The 20,162-nt window shown below is 38.6% G+C and overlaps 5 protein-coding genes across 8 annotated transcripts; 2 read left to right on the top strand and 3 right to left on the bottom strand.

The window, feature by feature from the left end:
• Positions 1-163: 163 nt before the first annotated feature.
• LOC114364514 (integumentary mucin C.1) lies at positions 164-12,742 on the top strand. 3 transcript variants are annotated; one of them, XM_028320696.1, is made up of 7 exons: positions 164-694; positions 4,762-4,930; positions 8,682-8,929; positions 9,283-9,540; positions 9,795-9,983; positions 11,546-11,724; positions 12,545-12,742. In XM_028320696.1, the coding sequence occupies exons 1-7, from the start codon at positions 637-639 to the stop codon at positions 12,596-12,598; spliced, it is 1,155 nt and encodes a 384-aa protein (XP_028176497.1). In that variant the 5' UTR covers positions 164-636; the 3' UTR covers positions 12,599-12,742. The 3 variants fall into 3 exon arrangements, with proteins under 3 accessions (XP_028176497.1, XP_028176500.1, XP_028176498.1); XM_028320697.1 differs by having other exon boundaries at positions 166-694; positions 9,370-9,540; XM_028320699.1 differs by lacking the exon at positions 9,283-9,540 and having other exon boundaries at positions 165-694.
• LOC114364516 (NADH dehydrogenase [ubiquinone] 1 alpha subcomplex subunit 8) lies at positions 3,588-4,721 on the bottom strand. The gene has a single exon (XM_028320701.1). It carries the CDS (start codon positions 4,159-4,161, stop codon positions 3,622-3,624), a length of 540 nt encoding a protein of 179 aa, XP_028176502.1. The 5' UTR covers positions 4,162-4,721; the 3' UTR covers positions 3,588-3,621.
• A 189-nt stretch (positions 12,743-12,931) lies between the features above and the next one.
• On the bottom strand, positions 12,932-13,765 carry RpS29 (ribosomal protein S29). The gene is made up of 3 exons (XM_028320702.1): positions 13,623-13,765; positions 13,400-13,499; positions 12,932-12,970 (listed from the first exon to the last, which is right to left on the bottom strand). The coding sequence occupies exons 1-3, from the start codon at positions 13,682-13,684 to the stop codon at positions 12,962-12,964; spliced, it is 171 nt and encodes a 56-aa protein (XP_028176503.1). The 5' UTR covers positions 13,685-13,765; the 3' UTR covers positions 12,932-12,961.
• A 679-nt stretch (positions 13,766-14,444) lies between these two features.
• On the top strand, positions 14,445-20,008 carry LOC114364513 (adipocyte plasma membrane-associated protein). Of its 2 annotated transcripts, none has more exons than XM_028320694.1 (7): positions 14,445-14,548; positions 14,872-15,006; positions 15,086-15,294; positions 15,477-15,765; positions 16,086-16,279; positions 17,920-18,137; positions 18,228-20,008. In XM_028320694.1, the coding sequence occupies exons 2-7, from the start codon at positions 14,885-14,887 to the stop codon at positions 19,107-19,109; spliced, it is 1,914 nt and encodes a 637-aa protein (XP_028176495.1). In that variant the 5' UTR covers positions 14,445-14,548; positions 14,872-14,884; the 3' UTR covers positions 19,110-20,008. The 2 variants fall into 2 exon arrangements, with proteins under 2 accessions (XP_028176495.1, XP_028176496.1); XM_028320695.1 differs by having other exon boundaries at positions 14,477-14,621.
• LOC114364515 (transmembrane emp24 domain-containing protein 1) lies at positions 16,286-17,270 on the bottom strand. The gene has a single exon (XM_028320700.1). The coding sequence runs from the start codon at positions 17,034-17,036 to the stop codon at positions 16,311-16,313; it is 726 nt and encodes a 241-aa protein (XP_028176501.1). The 5' UTR covers positions 17,037-17,270; the 3' UTR covers positions 16,286-16,310.
• Positions 20,009-20,162: the final 154 nt, after the last annotated feature.

The raw sequence follows: 20,162 nt of genomic DNA on the forward strand, positions 1-20,162 counted from the left end.
TTGAATAATTTAACATCATTTTGTAATTCATATTCTTTTGTAAAAAAGTGCTATACTGTTGTAATTAAAAGTTAATTAGATTCAATTATGTACAAAATTTCTCGTAATATTGGAGAATTTCCTTGTGTCAAAGAACAGGCTACACTTAGTTTGAGAGCCCTTGCTAATTTTTAATTACCCACTTTTACCAATTTCAGTTTTAAGGTCAGGGTTTGTTTTAATAGATTATCTCTGCCAGAGGCAGCTGGCCGTAATGAATGCATTAGTTTCGGCTGAGGACGTGAGCTAGACTAGGACAGTGGTTAGTGACCTAAGAGTAGTGTTAGCAACATTTTGAACATACGGACCCAGATGGGATTGGCAAGGAGAACAATCGCTGCGATCATAATCACTGAAGCAATAAAGTGTGGCGAAAGTGCCGGTGTCCCCCAAAATGATAATCTGTATCAGCGGCGCGGCGGGGTGACGCAACGCGGCGAGCGCCGCAGCATCAGTGGCCGCTGCGCTCCCGGCTGCAACGATCTACAACTAGTTATTTATTTTATCCACGACTCAAGTGCCATTCGAAAACTCATTGTGATTTAATGTGATATTATTTTTATTTATAACATTGGAGTGTTTACATAAACAGACGACATGCATTCCCGGGAAGTTCTGTCGATGTTGGTGTTCACAATCGGACTTTTAAGTTCAGGTAAGACTTATTTTGAAATAGGTATTACTTATAAAATGACACAACTGATTTTAATTATTGTGCTGCCATGTAATTATCTAAGCTTCACTGCCTGGATATGAATATCTAATTTACTTTTGCTACATAATTAATACTTAAATGCATTTAGAAAGTTTATTTTATCTCTAGATTTCCATTACGCATATTGTATACTTTTGTTTATGTGATATGTTTGAAATAAAAACGATACATAGCTACTAAATATTTGCCGTTTTACACTTGAGTGTAAAGTAAAATAAACACATAAGTGTACCGTAAATAAACGACCGGGAGAGTTTATAAGTACAAGAAGGAAAAGTTGGGAAAAACTTAGCTATATCATCTGAACGGAACCAAATAGAGTTTCTTTCTTCCCAAAGATTAATTAATGTTTTTCCACAATTTCATAATGAAATGTATGTGTTTATAAAGTCAAAGTTCATTTCCGGCGAGAAAAACTAGGAAAACCACTACTAGTGATTCGCGCCTGAGTGTTCTGGGAAACAACATCCCCTGTCACTTGTTGCACATAATTATGCAAGTTCCTCTGCGTCTCATGTGTCCTATAGATAAAGTTTGACTGTACATTTTGCAATTCCCAAACAATACCAAATAAAATAACCAGTCCCATTCAAGGTACCGCATTCGCACCGACAACGTTACATAAATATTATATGTACTTACTATTCCGCGAAAAACTTATGTAGTGTCTGCAACACATTCGCTAAAGGTAACTGCAGTAACGGCGATACTTACGGGTCGCATTGCGGGGAGCATATTAACGTTACATAATAAACTATGGACTTTACGTCTCTGCTCTTACGAGCAAACAAATCGAATTCAAGAGTTGTTTGTCCATTTCTCATAGATATGCCTTCATTTAAAACAAACTTCTGCCGGCGACTGCCTGCATGCATTTCGGTCTGAGTAATAATAATATGATCGAGCACGCCGCCGCAATAAAAAAAACCTGACTTACTTCAGTAATTGTAGAGACCCCCGAGGAAATACCATACCAAGTAATATAAAACGTTATTAAAATACTAATTGCTAATTATAGATAGCTATTTATTTAAGTAACTAAGTTAATTATATCTATCAAAACAGTACCTACCCTACATTTAGTAATTTACTAGCTTTTTTTTACCCACGGCTTCACTCGCGTGAAATTTAGTTTGTCACAGCCTATATGTTACTGTGGGTTATAAACTATAATAGCTACTTACTGTAAAGTTTCATCAAGTTCAGTAGTTTTTGCGTGAAAGAGTAACAAACATCCACACAAACTTTCGCGTTTATAATATTAGTAGGATCGCAAGAGATCATCAAACTTAAAGAATGCAGCTGGTGATTCCTTAGTTAGACACTAGAGCAGAAAGTCCTGGGTTCGATCTAAGGGTTCGATTTAACATTTCAACTTCAGAATATTACATGACGTAAGGTAAGCAAGGTATGTAGCTGCTAAAGTAAATTTTGGAATACGTTAAATGACATGTAAAAACCAGGACCCCCCAACCCCAGGTTCTCCTATGACCTACTCGAAAACCTTTGATTCAAGTGAATACTTAATTTAATAATTAGTCGTAGTTATCAATAATAGAACGATGACATTGAATCTGTAAGTAGGTAAATAAGCCATTTGTACAAGGTTTTAAGTGAAATCTAAAAAGATTAATTTGATCTCATTGAATTAGAAGTGGTGACCTGGGGTTAACTCTAGGTTCTGTTCATCAGATGGCCAATTGTAAAAAACTTTTTGTTGTTAACAATTAGGACTAAGTACATTTATCTTGCGATCGAGAATTTCTTAATTATCGTTGCTTTTAATATTGTTTTTACTTATTTAAAATATTCGCGAAGGATTTAAAAAGGATGTGACGAAAATCGTTGACCCGACATCGATTCGTACCTACCGGAGCTACCTACTAAGTACGTAAAGATGGGCTCATCCAGTTGCAACACACACATTATTATCATAATTTTGTTTGCTTTGTGAAAGCTAACATTAAATTTTAATAGCTTCGTACCTATAACACCGGTCAACAAAAAAAAATTTTTTTTTTGCGCATGGATTTTACTTATTATATTCTGATTATATAAGCAAATTTATATAAAAAAGTGCGATTACAAATCGAAAATATTTGCTTTTTAAGAAGTTATAGCGATTTGAATTTTCCATCTTCATAGTAGAATGTCTCTAAAGATGCACGGCCCATTCTCATTGGGATATATTTATAAATAATTATGGGGGCTTATTCGCAAGAACAAGGGGCACGCTTTCATCAAAATATAGTGAGATTTGAGAGACGACGTTACTAAGGCCAGTATACTGAAAGCATGATAGGGTTAGATTTTTATGCGAAAAATCTTCTATGGAACATGACAGGAAAATGGAACTTTTCATTTTTAATAAATATTTGGACTCTATTTTAAATTTTCTCTTGTGAGAATTAATCTTAAATGGATGTTTGGAATGTTTTAATAATTAGAAAGAATGAAAGAAAGAAAGAAAAAATTTTATTTGGCAACCAATTGAATCATCTCTATGTTCACGTTTCATACATTCATTGATATGAATTTTTCATTTTTTTACACATAAAAGCAAATTTAGAACAATTTTTTGTTGTTATTCTTATTTCTAGGTCATAAAGCAATAAAAATAAGCTATGCATAACCCGTGCGCAAAAATGCTGTAGACAGTTGTAATTTAAGTGCGATTTTTAAACACAAGGTAGGTACCTTCGTGTTTAAGTTTCATGAGAGTTTGCTGCATGAAACCTGGGACTGGAGCTTATGTAAAAAGTTGTCTTACTTACAGGTGACGTTAATACAATAGGGTTAAAATTAAAAACCATAATTAAATAATAACAACAAATTTAATGCGAGCTAGAATTAGTTCGTTAGAAGATTTACTCCGTGATCCAATGATTACGGCCTCCGAAGCGCGGGCTGGTGCGCAGCTTGCAGTCGGGCAGCGAGGGCGTGGGGTCGGTCACGGGCGGGTGGCACGGGCACGGCGGCGGCTGCGGCGCGCTGCTCGTGCTAGAGTGCACACGTGCCCGGCAGAAGTACCCGAACTCCGGCCGGTACAGGCAACACTTCGTCGCCATGCAATCGTCGAACGCACACTGCGTCTTACGGCAATAAGTATACGAGAAATCCCCGGAGCTCTTATCGATGCAGTTGGCGTACTGCTTGAACTCCTCCAAACACTCCTTCTTGATGCGCTGAAAGACTTGAATCGCGCACTCCGTAACTCGTTTCCCGAGCTCGATGCAGGGGCGCGGGTCGTTCGTCTCCTGCCTGCACAGCATGAACTCGTTGTTGACGTTCTCGCAGACCTTCCCGAGGTAGGGCGCCGCAGACATCAACGTGGCCATCGACACGTTCACCTCGCGAGAGTTTAGTTCGGTATACTGTGGTAATTCCACTTCTTTGGTTAGCACCATGATTACAGCTAGTTTTTACAAGATATTCAAGAATTTACAAAATAATAATGACAGGAAAATAGGTATAGCTAAACTGTCAATCAGTGGTTTTACTATCATAGTAAACCCATAAATAAACCATTTGAAATAAGGTTTTAGTAAAATATTTGTAATCATTGAGGTTTTAACTAAGTAAGTAAACGGTGCGTGTATGAACTCCCTGAAACCACTGTCTGAAACTTGCTGAAACTGGAAACACTAAAGTGGCAGTCAGTCGCAGCTCATTTTAGTTATCTCGCTCAGGTAATTAAAATAAACTTTACGATTTGAACTTTAAACATACAAAAATAAAACAGTCATTACCTAATTTATTTTACGTCGACGAGTTACATTATGTTGCACGGTGCAACTTGCACTCGTTTACTTTGGTAGATTCTAGCTGTCGTTGCGTTGATTATAATGTTACCAAGTAGGCTACGGTTGGTACCTACTAGGTAAACCATGCATGCATGCCGCGTTAGCTAGACCCCATCCTAGACCATGAATCAAGCAAGAAATAAATAGGACGGAACACCCAGTTACAACAGCATTTAACTTACTATCAAATTATTTTGTTAACAGCCGAAGGTCAATCACTAGCATGCCCAGCGGTGCGCACCAGCAGCGGCTGGCTGGACCTGTTCCCGCTGCCGTGCAAGAAGCACGCGGAGTGCCGCAGCGTCATGGGTCCGCAGCACCTCTGCTGCAAGGGCTTCTGCACCAAGGGCGTCGCCGCCTCCGCTGCACAACGGTAAGTTGCACCGCTGTAAATTGCTTGCGCTATTGACGAGATCCATAGGAGAACCAAAGTAATTGACACAACCCGCAGAATCGCCGTTGGGGCAGAAAAGCTCTCCAGAGGCGACCACAGACCAGAAAACGTAGTGCAGGCAGTCGTCCCAAATGTTGGACCGATTGTCTATGAGGTCGCGGGAGCGTCTGGGCGGGAAATCCATGGGCGGATGGAATGGAGTGGATACCTTTTAATTTGTCCAGCAGTGGCGGGACGACATTAGGTTAAAATGACGAAAGAAAATAGATGTAGGTAACAATTAATCGAATTAAATTATGTTAGGTAGGTTACGTTATTAATGAGATTAGATCTACTTTAATTTGCCTAAGTATTCCGCAGACGAGGCAAAACAAATAAACGCCTTATTAAATGGTCAATATCATGTAACAATCATGCATACCGACAAAGACCTTAATTATTTCTTTAGTAGGTCGCTAGCGTAAAAAGTAAGTGGTCGCCGCGCTCTCCTTTGCATCCATGCTCAGCAATTTTGTATTATTATTGATAAGATACGTGTTTTTATAATTATTATAGCTAATTGCACATCTCGTCCCAAGAGAAATAACGACTGCTCTGAAAATAATTTAAAATTTACTTTGATTTAGTAGTTAAAAATAAGTAACTCTACCTAGTACCTAAGTCTAACTAAGTTGTTAAACTTAAAATTTCACGCGTTGTAATTTGATTCGCCGCGTTTGGGTTGACTTCGTGGTCAATGATGCACGAGTGCGTTTAATATCGTTGGTCAGAGTGATTGGCTAATCAAGAGATTTATTAATAAAAATAAAACCTATCCATCTTTACTTGTACTACTCGTAGAGCTAGGCGGAATGCTGTTTACGTTCCTACCTAAATGTTACGAATATTGTTATTTTACTTCACTCAACCAGAACAAAATTATCCATTTATACAATTAAACATATAAATTTAAGTTTATCCAAATGTTAACATATAATATTGAAGTTAGCTTGTTAATGATTACGCTAGGTTTTTTAACTAAGTATAAGTGGCGCAAAGTGAAGTAAAATAGTCGGAGCGTAATAAGTGTAACCAAGTGCATATTATTATCTACTTACGCGATTGGCACTTGGCAGGCTCTTTTTTGTGTTGTAATCGTAACCGGCTCTCCGGTCTTAAGACCTTTTACTTACTAGATGTTTGTCTAATGAATGCAATTTAAGTAAAGTAAAATAAAATCCAGATTAACTTTTTGTATTCGTTTTTATCGTAATACTAGCTGACCCGGCGAACTTCGTACCGCCTTAGCGTAGAGATTTTCTTAATATTTTTTTCCGTAAGAACCATCCTTGGACTTCCACAAACATTTAAAAAAAAGAATTATCGAAATCGGTTCAGCCGTTCACACGTGATGCCGTGACAACGCGAAACGGGTTTCATTTTTATATATACAGTGTGTCCGGGCTTGTAGTGATCAAACTTTAAGGGCGTAATCTATGGACAATTTTATCGATGAATGGGGCTTGAACCGTTTCTCGCAAAATTACGAGGATTTAAGTTTTTAATTTTTAGTTTTCACCTCTTCCTTCAAAAACAAGTGAAAGCGTGGGTAGCTTAACGCTAATAAGCAAAAATTTTATATCATGCGATAGCCAATAAAATTATCTATTAGCAGAAGTAAAAAACAGATACAAGTTTAATACATTTTAAGGGAGTAAGAATGGATTAAATTAGAAAAAAACATGACTTTTTTCACTTCTTTTTCAGTTATTTTCCAACACAAGAAAAACCAGGTCGTTAAGGTATGTTTTATTTGCATTTTATTATTAGTATTTGAGCTATTCTACAAAACGAATGTAAATTTATTAGTCTACGTCTATTAGTTTCGACATAATTGTTGAACAAAGATACCCCTTCCCAGCGGTTTCCATAGCGCACGCGACATGCGAAAATGCACTGCCTGAAAGAATCACACAACCTATTCCGATTACTATGGAAACCGCTGGGAAGGGGTATCTTTGTTCAACAATTACGTCGAAACTAATAGACGTAGATTTATAAATTTACATTCGTTTTGTAGAATAGCTCAAATACTAATAATAAAATGCAAATAAAACATACCTTAACGACCTGGTTTTTCTTGTGTTGGAAAATAACTGAAAAAGAAGTGAAAAAAGTCATGTTTTTTTCTAATTAAATCCATTCTTACTCCTTTAAAATGTATCAAACTTGTATCTGTTTTCTACTTCTGCTAATAGATAATTTTATTGGCTATTGCATGATATAAAATTTTTGCTTATTAGTGTTAAGCTACCCACGCTTTCACCTGTTTTTGAAGGAAGAGGTGAAAACTAAAAATTAAAAACTTAAATCCTCGTAATTTTGCGAGAAACGGGTCAAGCTCCAAATTTGAAGTCTTTTCATCGATAAAATTGTCCATAGATTACGCCCTTAAAGTTTGATCACTACAAGCCCGGACACACTGTATAGATTATAAGTAGGTACCTACATAATAAAGCCTAAACATGCGTGCGTTCGCGTTGTCGAAGTAGAGCTACAGCCTAGAGGTTGTGTGTTCGATTCCCGTTTTGGAGCGCTTATTTACTTTCTTTGCATAAGAGCTGTGGTTTCTGAATAAATATTTAAAGTATTGGAATCGTTTCATGGTCCTCACTGAGTTCAACCGGATGTCTTTCATATTGTGTTTTCCTTAGATAGACTCAGAGCTCAGAGGAACATGGCTAAAAAGACGTCAGTAAGAGTTGGGTGGAGCCGGTACGTTTTCGCCGTTGATGATGACTAAGTTTAATAATAATTTGAGCAATATAGAAGGTGCTCTAGTTAGCAGGCTACGCGGACTTAGTGTTTGCCTTACTTTTAAATTCGTGCCCTTGTTATTGTGATATAACCAACTGGTTGTCATGTCATGTTCTTTCCGATTCCTGTAATTGTAAAAGTGAACGGTAAATGTGCGGGTTAAGGCCGCCGGGTGTGCCAAAGCGTAATTTATTCAATAATTCGTTAATGCACGCGGTAATTACTGCGGTTTCTATCCTAAATGCATAGGTACCGCGCAGTGCTTAATGCACTTTAAGTCCTTGAATAGTTTTTTTAGTGTTTTTAAATCTGCATTCGTACAGTCCATGCCACGCCATTAAAGTTTCGTAACTTTGTAAATGTCAAATTAATAAAAACGCAAGTTACACTATACCTAAAGCCTCAGTAGTAATCACAATCAAAATAGAGACCCGAATAAGTACCTAGGTAGGCTATGGTGAATCTTTCTGGGCTGAAAAAAATTAGTTATTGATTGCCAATTTCTATTGGCGTGTGGACTAAACTAGATAAGTAGATGTAGCGATACTTATACATAATGACACTCGATAGATAAGTAAATAACCTGAATAGCTTATATAAATTCTTAATTTAGTAACAACAAAATGATATAAATAAACTAATTTGTGCATGATTGTACAATGCGGAAACATGCGATTGGAAAGGATTATGTTATGAGCTTCGTTTATTTATTGTAAAATTGAGCTTACTTAAATGATTAATTCAGATAAGCAATGGACACTGCCTAGTTACACTTCAATGCACCTTTCACATGAATATTCACAAAGCACTGCCTACTGCCAAGTAGGGTTCATAAATTCATAGAATTATTATGATTCCTATCACTTACATAAAGCTTAGGTAATCACCAATCATGTAAAAGCAAACCTTTTGAACATAACACGGTAATTTTTAGAGCCAACGACACGAAGGGTAGAGTAGTCGAGCCAAGCACAAGCACGTCCACCACCAGCACAACAAGCACCACTACAACCACGACAACAACAACAACAACTACAACTCCAAGTACCACCAGCTCGACCACTACCACCACGACCACGACCACGCCGGCTCCGACCACGACCGCGGCGCCGCGGCCCTTCCTGCAGCTGCTGCCCATAGTACAGACTACGCCGCCTGTGAAAACAAAGTCTTCTAAGTCAGGTATGGCCATTTTACCTCATACAAAGCAGCACAAAATCTTTGATAAAACTTCTATGCATAATAAGAGTCACAAATTAGAAAGAAGCAGTTAGCACACATTCTAATTTTATCTTACTATTGAAACTCTAAAGTTATTCAACACTTTGCTTAAGATTTGAAATGTTTCAGCAATACATAATAAACATAATATAAATGTAGATGCATCATATAAGTATTCTGTTGAAAACTAGGACTTATAAACTTAAATCATTAAGTAATGCGAGCACATTACAAAATTGCACTACATAAAACGCAACTGTTACAATGATAAGGTCAATTGACATTTTGATATTGAACTAGCCCGTTGTTTGTAGGCTCTGACATAACGGCTGACGTAACTTATTCTCATACACGCAACACCGCGAGTGTTTACGAGTATAATGTGGATTACTCGAGCGCAGGCAAGGCGCAGAAGCTGGCGTGCCCGAAGCAACTGCCTCTGGAGTTGTTCCCGATCCCGTGCGAGAGCAACGCGCAGTGCCGCAGTGCGCCGGGGCAGGTCTGCTGCGAGAAGCGCTGCGTCAAGGGCGTGTCGGCGCCTCGCCCTGCGCCCAAGCCCAAGTCACATCAACGTATGATGCTTCTTACCATTTTACTAACTGACATGACGCTACGCTTAAGACAAAGCTAATATTGCTACTAATCACCCATGAACATAGAAACATCAATTCATAGAGTTGTAGGTTGGTTGTGTGCCTACCCACAATGATAGCGGCCCTATTAAGTACTGTACTTACTTAAACTGTACCATTACTACAGCGTCCACTCTGGCCGCCAAAAGGTTCAAATTTTATTGTTTCCAACATCTCTGTGCCTTTTCTTGCAGCACTGCTGGGCGTGATACCCCGCGAGTGCCCGACGACGCCTCTGGGCGAGCTGCTATTCGAAGTGCAGTCGTGTAAGACTGACGCCGACTGCTGGCCGCGCATCTGCTGCCCCGATGGCACGCGCTCCTACTGCCGCACCGCTAAAGCGCGCTTGGACCTGGTGCCTGTCGCCAACCAGATTGACGGCCGTGAGTACTAGACTTACTCGTGGTGCAGTTGTCAGACTGACGCCGACTGCTGGCCGCGCATTTGCTGCCCCGATGGCACTCGCTCCTGCCGCACCGCCAAGGCGCTCTTCGACTTGGTGCCTGTCGCCAACCAGATTAACGGCCGTGAGTACTAGACATACTCGAGGTGCAGTTGTCAGACTGATGACGCTGGCTGCTGGCCGCGCATCTGCTGCCCCGATGGCACTCGCTCCTACCGCACCGCCAAGGCGCTCCTCGACCTGGTGCCTGTCGCCAACCAGATTGACGGCCGTGAGTACTCTAGACATGCTCGAGGTGCAGTTGTCAGACTGACGCCGACTGCTGGCCGCGCATTTGCTGTACCCGATGGCACGCGCTCCTACTGCCGCACCGCTAGAGCGCGCCTCGACCTGCTGCCTGTCGCCAACCAGATTGATGGCCGTAAGTACTAGACATACTCGAGGTGCAGTTGCCACGACTAACGCCGACTGCTGCCAAACATGATTTTTCTGGTAATGTAGGTAAACGTGAGTAGGTAGGTACTATAATTAATATGGTACTAGGAATAGCACCGTAGTTACCCTAGAAATACGAGTGCGTGACGTTGCTCTGGAAGTCGCATGCTACAAAACGTCGCAGACTTTTGACTGCAAATGAAAGTTCTTATTGCAAAATTACGAAAGCTGAGTAACGCAATGCGCCAGTCTAGATACTTATTTATTAGTATTTTATAAATTGTGTAATGAAAAATTGAGACATTCAGTGGTACCTAGAATCCTGAGCTACTAATATTTTCTTTACATTTCCTGTCGAATTAATAATTAAAATTAAACCATGTCGTTAACTTTGAAAAAAAAAACTGTCTACTCTTTGAACTTTAAAATCTGGATTTAATTAAGATCACTAGGTAGGTATATCCTGTTCGTCGTTAAACTTTATAAGAGCTTAACGTGTTACTTCATAACTCGTATAAGGAAAACGGACAAGTTTCACGTAAAACGTTGCAACACTGCAGCGTGTGGTTGGTTACAAGTTTCCATTTCTTAACAGCTATCAGTCAATTTTATTTTATAACTCGATGTACGAGTATGTACTTATCCCTAATTTCCTTTTTCTCTTGTTTGTGATATGAGTATGCACTCCACAAGATGCCTTACATCAGTACTATCGTATATTCGTGCTTAGGGCACCGACTATAATATTTTTGCTGGCGCAAAATGTACTAACATGATTCCTATTACAACATGACATTTTGTCCCACTGGAATCGAACCTGGGACATAAAGGTACGCAATCAGATTAGGAGGTTCTGCCTAAATTGTAACTGACAATGTAATAACGCAATCACGTTTATTCAGGAGAACAAATCCTCGCACATTGGCGTCAACAGACCATTCGGGGTGGGCTCACCAGCCCCCCCNCTGAGCTGTGTTCACCACAATAGTCCAGAGTTTGTCGAACTACCAACCCTCAAATCGGCAGTTCGACTCTGACACTGTCACTATTTTATCGCCTCAAAAACTTACTATAATGATTTCAAACCTTGAATTTATGTGATTTCAGCCGTGAGGATGCTGGAGCAATATCTGCAGTGCACTCCGCCGCCCAAACAAGAGCTGTTCCCGCAGCGCTGCAGCTCAAGCGTGGACTGCTTCCCCAACCTGTGCTGCGCCGAGGGCGGCAAGAAGCACTGCCGCCCGCCCCAGCGCAGTCTACTAGCACTGCTTGCTGGAGTCACCCAGGTATTTATTCAAGTGTTTACTATGTGCCCATGGATTGGACAGTTTTCAAGTGGTATGTATGGCCACCATCTCTCAGATATTTATAATAAAACTAGCTTTCCGCCCGCGGCTTCGCCCGCGTGGAATTTTGTCTGTCACAGAAAAACCTTATCGCGCGCGTCCCTGTTTCAAAAACCGGGATAAAAACTATCCTATGTTCTTTCCCGGGACTCAAACTATCTCTATGCCAGATTTCATCAAAATCGGTTGCGAGGTTTAAGCGGGAAAGCGTAACAGACAGACAGACAGACAGAGTTACTTTCGCATTTATAATATTAGTTGGGATAATGTGTGAGTGCAAGTGTAGGTATGCCATTCGACACATGTCCCAGAAAACTGCAGTTGTATTATTAAATAAGAAATAGGTTGGTGCATATTCCCCAAAATATTGAGTTCAAATATTTTAAAAAGGCTCCATATAAATTAACATCACCAATCAGTCATTTAGTATTGGGGTGCTTTTTTTTCAGAATTTGATATTGGTCTTTTAGGAAAAGTAGATGTATTTCAGAAGTAGAATTCAGTGCTTTTCTTATGATCAACTATAAAAATTATAACTGTTTTTGACTGTGAACTCTTACTTATTACACTCTATTTATTAAGTCAGTAACTAATATAGCTCTACATTTTCTACAGTATGAAAATATTTTAGTAAATTAGGTAGTTTCACATCTGAACATATTTCAAGTTTTTAAATTAGTAGTACCTAGTGATATGAATTTTTTCTTTTGATTATTTTAAAAGTATTAATGTGTATTATCTTTACTTTTTTCTGTTGCAGAGAGTTGGATCTTCTTTAGTGAGTCTACGGCAAGGATCAAATAATAAAGTGTAATTGTGAATAAACTCTAAGTGATTGTTAATTTGTTAGTTTTGATACTAGATGTTTTGTATTTTTTATACTTTTGTACAGATAAAATTATTATCATAGGTATTATGTGTTTTGTTTTTTTGTGTATTATTACGTATAATAAACATTGTGGCCAGGCAGTTGACACAAAATTAAGTCCATCTCATAAACTAAAGCAAAATCATAGAAAATACATTGATGGGGATGATTTGGAAATGTACACCTTGATTTTAGCTTTGAATATTAACTCACTGACCATTCTGTAGATAATTAAGCTTGTCCATGGAAGAAGGGAGATATTAATAAAAACAAAATAAGTGTTACTTAAAAATTTATTAAACTAACCATTTAGTCCAGCTGAAACAAAAGAAAAAAAGTTGTAGTTATTTATAATGTCTGGAGCTAGATTTCAAAACAAAAGTAACAAAGGAGTTATCAATTTATTATAATTAGTCATTTATAAAAATGGCATGTATACCTAGTTCATATATGAATACACTAAATTGAGCAAAATGCTTGTCATTAAACAGATAGGTATTACCCCACAACTACATCCAAGATCAAAGTCAGTTATAGGAACCACCAGCCTAGGCGGCTGTCATCATTACAACCAAAAATGTAATGAATCAGACACACAGTGTTTTATAACTTATTTTGTATTGATGATTTGAGATCTGCCCCAAAAACACGACACAAGTGATCTTAAATTAATGCAACTACGGGATTTGTAGACAAAATAAATTATGAGAAACAGACCAATGATCCAATAATGCTAAATGCTCTTACCTTCTTGAATCCGATGTCATTCGCGTATTCGCGGAAACATTGCCGGCAGATGTTTAATCCATATTTACGGATAAGTCCATGTCTGTTGGAGCAAGCACGACTGAAACGAGAGAAACACTGGATGAGTACCTATAATTTTGATGTAAGCCATCAACACGTGCCATAACCTAAACACAGTAGCACGTATTCAGGTCTAAATGATCAAGTTTAAGAATTTACGTACCATGAACGGGATCCCTGCCCGTATCTCCGGGGGTGAGAATACCAGATATTGGCGTGACCCATGTTTTAGAATTAGAAATAATTCACTCCAGCGACAAAACACACGACCGAAATGGCCTCTTGACAGTTCTAAAAGAACGAATGATATTAAATATGGCATAGACTAGATAGAAACAATGAATGAATGATTTTTGTTTGGACTCTTCCTTCTCTATGAAATCTTTAGTTAAGCACCAAAAAGTGATAGACACGATTTTATAAAAGTTATGTAATAACCCACTTTAAAAAAATTTACGAAGATTGTTTTGAGGTCAATGACTTCTTTTGGACATGCCGCGATGGCGACGTCATCTGTGTGACGTCTGCCAAATTGACAAGTCACCTTTAATGTATTGTGCTGTCTCCAAGACGTTTTTTATTATCGATAAAACGTACGATGGATCTAAAATACTGCAGAATAACCAGTGCAGACGTACGCTGTTTAGACTGGCGTACGTCAGCTGTTTTGACCAATCGTATTGCAGAATCAGAAACGCGTCTGGATTGGAGACGTTAAAAATTACCGTAATCGGGGCTCAGCAAGCAATTGCCGATTTCAGATTTATTGAGAAACCTTATTTTTTCTCTGATTGGTAAACAGGGATAATAGTAATTTCTTAACATGATTTTAAACTTTTTCATGCTTCAAGCATTATACTGGTATTCAACTAAATTATCATAAACAAAACAGGCATGTTTATCAATTATTCGAGTCACATTTAATTAATAAAAACATTTTTTTGTTGTTTATATAATTTGTCGATATAATCGATATTTAATTTGGACCTTCACTATACACCTAATTTGACATTCAGTGTGATATGTCAATCAAATCAAACAGCCGAATTAGCCTTCTTTCTTTCTATTTTATTTCACTCGCGTAAACAGGTGAGAAAGGTGGAAATTGTTTCATATAAATATTTAATCAATAAAAGATTTGCTACAGAGATCTACAACCAAGGTGTGATTTATTTACAGACAAGTGAAGTCGATTAAACACATTGTAATGTCCTACAAACTCTGCCGAACTTTTACTGTTAATTATTTACACTATTCTCTAAAAATATTTAAAATCAAATGGTCTCATTTATAACAATATCAGGTTTTCATATAACTATTAAGTTTTAATTTCGAACTCTATGTATCCTAGATGTTTTATATTCTTGGACTTTGCTCTTGATTATGTACTATATTTTTTATATTTATTTCAGGTCCTCGTTCAATATGGGGTTTATATTCGGATTAATAAGAAAAATATTAAAAATATTTATTTTTTTCGCTATATTCGCAAGCTTAATTGTATTAATTCCGAATTTACCACCCTATACTACATTTACGAAAATAGAGTAAGTATTTTTAACCAAATTAATGACTATTAATAATCTACTAGTGTTAAATCCACCTAACATATTCGTTTATCCTTAGTCTTGAACCGCTGCAACCTTTTGTAGGGGCATTGGCCCCCAATGAAATTTTGAACAATCCTGAGAAGCTGTACTTAGACAAGGTGCTGGGCCCCGAGGCGTTCCAGATTTATAAAGGGGAAGTTTACACCAGCGTTGCGACTGGAGAAATTGTTAAACTCTCTCCCGGAGGCCATGTCACATTTGTTACCAAAATCGGACAACCTTGCAGTAAGTAATTTACATTCAATGTGTTATTACAATAAATGTACTTTGCACATTATACTTTCAGAAAGGATGATGTCAACAGCGAATTTTAAATTCAAAAGAGTAGTTTGTGATTCTAGGTGTATTACAAATATTTTAAAATAAAAATGGTTCAGTACTAATTTTGACATATTTTATATTTACAGCTGGTATTAAGGAGGAGCACATTTGCGGCCGCATTCTAGGCTTTGTGATAGATGAAAAGAAAAACCAGATGTATGTGGCTGATGCTTATCTTGGTATTTGGAAGGTGGATTTGAACACAGACAAAAAGGAGTTGCTGGTCTCTCCTCGCACTGCCATCAAGGGACAATATCCTAAGCTGTTCAACTCTGTAGCACTTGATGGCAATGGTAACCTATACTGGACACATTCTACCACTGACTTTGATCTGAAGGATGGAGCATATTCAATGCTGACCGACCCCACTGGGAGGTAAGTTATTTATTTGCAGATCATTTAGACAGAACATAAGCACTTGTCTCAATCCCAGAGAAATAAGTTACTTATCTCTTATTTACGTGCTCAAGCAACAGCAATTTATCTCTTATTTACTTGTTCAAGAAACAAAAATAGATTAATTAGCATGTCAATAAAACATCATTAACTTTCCCTTAATACTAATTAATGTGGCAAGTAAATATTTGATTAATAGTTGCTAACTCAATGATTGAACAACTATGTGGAGGATAAATAATGTACCTTTGATTATAACTTTATTTTAAATATTACAAAGATTTATGCTTTTGTACCAGATTACTCCAATACAATGCTGCTACAAATCATAGCACAGTACTTGTAGACAACATATGGTTTGCAAACGGATTGGCAGTTTCCCCAGACAACCAATTTGTAGTTGTGGCCTCTACGTGCAGCTTCAAGCTTCAGAAATATTACATCAATGGGCCCAAGAAAGGAAAGACAGAAGACTTCGTTGTTGGCCTACCAGGTAAATAAATTGTATTTTAAGGTTTAAAAAATTAATAGTAGCTATCTTTAGCGCCTGCAGATTTGTTAAACAATTTCTTAATCATGTAAACTTGGAGCGTTCCGACTATGAGCATGAAGCTTATTTGGAATCCTGACCACATGTCGACAATGAAAGTGTCCTCGAAGGCGAGGTAACTGTCGCGTGACTTCATCGCGCCGTACATATCGAGCAGCTGCCGGGCCTTGACGACGTGCCGGAGTGTGGTGGTGAGCGAATTGGCGATGCGGTCGACCTCGATGTAGTATGGCTGGCCGTCCGCGTCCACGCCGCTCCACTCCAACACCTCCAAATCCTTATTCTCCTCACCGTCTGGCGCCCCACTCCCTTCAGCATTCTCCTCCGTCACTTTGTCTTCGATCACCACATACACGAACACGAGCTTGGAATTCATCATGCTGTACGTGTTATCCAAACAGAACACGTAATCTCCGTCCGCCGTCAAATCCATAATAATTGAATTCTGCGACTTCTTGTAATCCGATAACAGCTGAACGCCGTTAGGGTCCATGATTTCGAAAATGATGTCCAAATCCCCGTGTTGGCCGTCCAATACTTGGTAATAAGCTTCCATCATTTGACCAGCTTTTCCTTTTTCGAAAAAACATGTTCTTGACCCAGCTTCCACTCTGAAGTTGATATCACTCTCGTGAATTGTTTGTGAGGCACTCTGTTGTATAAAAAGTAATTGGGCGGCTATGAAAATTAAAAGAATCATTTTTGTAATAAAAAATAACAAGTCAATCTTTCAAAAGGCTTAACTTGATCTGGTTATCAAGTTGATCTGAATGTTGCAACAGTAATTTAAATTTACTTCCAAAATGCTCCACTGTTTAAACAGGTGTCTTTAATTCATTGTTCATTAACGTCAACAACAAACAGCTTGCTGGTTATGGCGTTTCATATTTATTTTTCAATAAAAATGGTTACTTATAGATAAGTAGTAAGGCAGAATTTTTAATTTTATGTTAAAAATTTTCATTTGGGTAATACAGGTAGAACTTGACTGGTGTCAGGAAATATGTGAGACTACATAAGAGTTGCCTTAAGCATGTGGTCACGTTTTATCTGAAGTTGAATCTGAAGTTTTGGACGTATCCACCCTCAACATGTCATCTCTTCTATGGCTATTGTTTCCACGTTTGCCATGGTCCTCCTCGTCCTCACACAAAGTGAGATGTCAGATGCCAGATGAGCAACAGAGACGAATAGATTCGTTAATTCATAAACAGCGTAAGGGACAATAGGCTAGTTTCCTAAAAAAATTTTTTTAGTCCGTAATGTTTAATATCAAAAAATATTGGACACATATATTTTTATTAGTCAATCTAACAAATAATTAGCTATATAGTTATGGTGTGTTGAAGTTCCGCACGACGTCACAACGTGCGGCACTTTTATGCACGCATTGACGTCACGGGCCTCTTCTTATGAACTTTGGCGCGCTTTATCTCTTTAAATTTTCATTAGTTTGAAAAAGTGAAAAATACCTGTAGAGTATTTTTTGATAAGTTAACTGACGGACTAATTAAAACTCTTGCTTTTTGACCCAGGAAACATCCCTATAGTCAGGCGCATCGCTCATTAGTGTTCCTTCCCAGGCACGCCGGACAACGTGCGCGCGCTGCCGGACGGGTCGGGCGTGCTGGTGGGGCTGTACGCGGTGCACGCGCCGCACGACCCGCTGCTGACGCGCGCGCTCGCGCCCGTGCCCGCCGCGCGCAAGCTGCTGGCGCGCGCGCAGCGCCTCGTCGAGCTCGCCGCAGAATCGCTTCACAACCTCTACCCGCATGTGCTGTTCGAGGACATCATCTACAATGTCAGTATTCAGTGGTTCCTTTTCATTTAAGGGTAAAATACAGAACCTTTATTTGAGAGCATATTTTTTTAATGTCAACTTCTGTTCCAGATTGGACACTTCAAGACGACGAACGCGTTCCTGCCGAAGACCTCTGGTTTGTTACAAATTGACTGGGATGGCAACATCGTCGCCTCGTACTACCACACCCAGGGACAGATACATGTGAGCGATGCGGTAGTGTTCGGGGACCGATTGTACCTCGGCCAGCCGCATTCACAAAACTATGTGGGTTCCGTCCCCGCGCCGCCCCAGCTGAAAAAGGCCTTCGCGGCGAATGTTCAGCAGAAGGCTCAGGAGAAAAAAGAAGTGCCGAAAGCCGAACCGCCTAAAGCCGCGCCGAAACCCAAACAGGTCGACCCTGTTAAAATTGCGACGCCGAAACCGGCCGAAGCTAAACCTCAGGTGGTGACGCCCAAGCCGACGCCGCCGCCTCCTAAGCCGACTGCGGCTCCAGTCAAGGTTGAAAAGAAAGAAACACCTGCCCAGCCAAAAGTAGAAGTTAATAAAGAGGCTCCGAAACCGACAACGGCTGCACCGCCTCGCACCACACCTAAACCTGCCACTAAGACCGAGACCGTTCCAACTACGACACCGAAACCGGTGGAGAAGACGACGAAAGCGCCTCCACCTTCGGCTGCTCCGGCCAAACCCGCGCAAGAAGCTAAACCGAAACCGAATGTTGCGCAAAAAACTGAAACAAAACCTCCATCCAAACCTGCCCCGGGAAAGACCGCGACTGAACCGCCCGCGGCGAAACCGGTGGAGAAGAATCAAGCTAAACCCGACAGCCCTAAAGCAAAGGTTGAAACTAAAACAAAGCCGACTCCGATTATAGAAGAAATTCCCTCGGACACAATTAAACCAAATAAAGAAACATTGAAAGTAATTAAGAAAGAGGGACCAACAGAAATCCCAAATCCAAATTTGTAAATACCTACCTAAATAAATTCATTTGACACATACTATGTGTAAGTAAAAAAAAATGCAAAAAGGTAAGCCAACAACAAATCAGATCAATTTTAAAGTCGAGTTTAAATTATATTAAATTATTTATTAACTATTGAGAGTGAAAATATTCATATTTTAAGCAAAATTGGTTATATTTTTGTAGGACATTGTAAACATATTAGACGAGTGAGCGAATTCATTTCAGTGTTGTAATTGTACATAAAGTAAGACCGATATTTTAGAAACTATCTCAGATTGATGGAAGTTAAATCTCATGTCTGCATTTACAACAGACAATCACGGAAATGATAAGTCAAATGTTTGAAGATCGCGATGCTTTTGTTATAATTTCGCTATTTTGATCTCTTCAGTAACAACTTTATTTTAATTTTGAACTTTAAATTTTCATGGGAATAACTAAAATCGCATAAATTAGATTTTAAGTTCGTGGGTTTGGTATTGGTGGGCTAATGCATTTATAGGTACCTATTATGTTTAATATTTGTATTGTATTTATCATATTCGGAATGGCTGATACTATGTAAATCTCCAATGTCAATTCTTTATTCCTTATCTCTCACATTCCATTAGCATTCCACGCTAGGACCAATGGGCGTAGTCTTTAACTTAAATTAGTTTATTAACATTTTCCTTTGCTATACCTTTGAAATGTCTTTTTTGGACCTAAATCTAAGTACCTATTAAAATTTTAACGAAAAGATAACTGAATTATTTAGTACCTTTATAAGTTACCGTTGTTATCAGTCTCATTATAGTGCAATAAATTCTCAACTTATCAAAGAACCTAGTTCGATAAACAGTATAGTACTGTCAAGATACTCGATCCATGACTAACCACTACAATTATTTTTTTTATTATAAATAAGAAACTATTGTAGAAAGATCAAGGGCTGTAAAGGTTGTTAACTTATTGTTGTATGTTTCAATATTTTAAATTGTTCATTTACCAACTGAGCTATTTGGTTCACATATATTAAGCAATAAATATGATTTTTACTACACAACTGTTTCATT

The sequence above is a fragment of the Ostrinia furnacalis genome, unplaced genomic scaffold (genome assembly GCF_004193835.3).
Source record: "Ostrinia furnacalis isolate ACB-3 unplaced genomic scaffold, ASM419383v2 OfSCF7447, whole genome shotgun sequence".
NCBI lineage: Eukaryota > Metazoa > Arthropoda > Insecta > Lepidoptera > Crambidae > Ostrinia > Ostrinia furnacalis.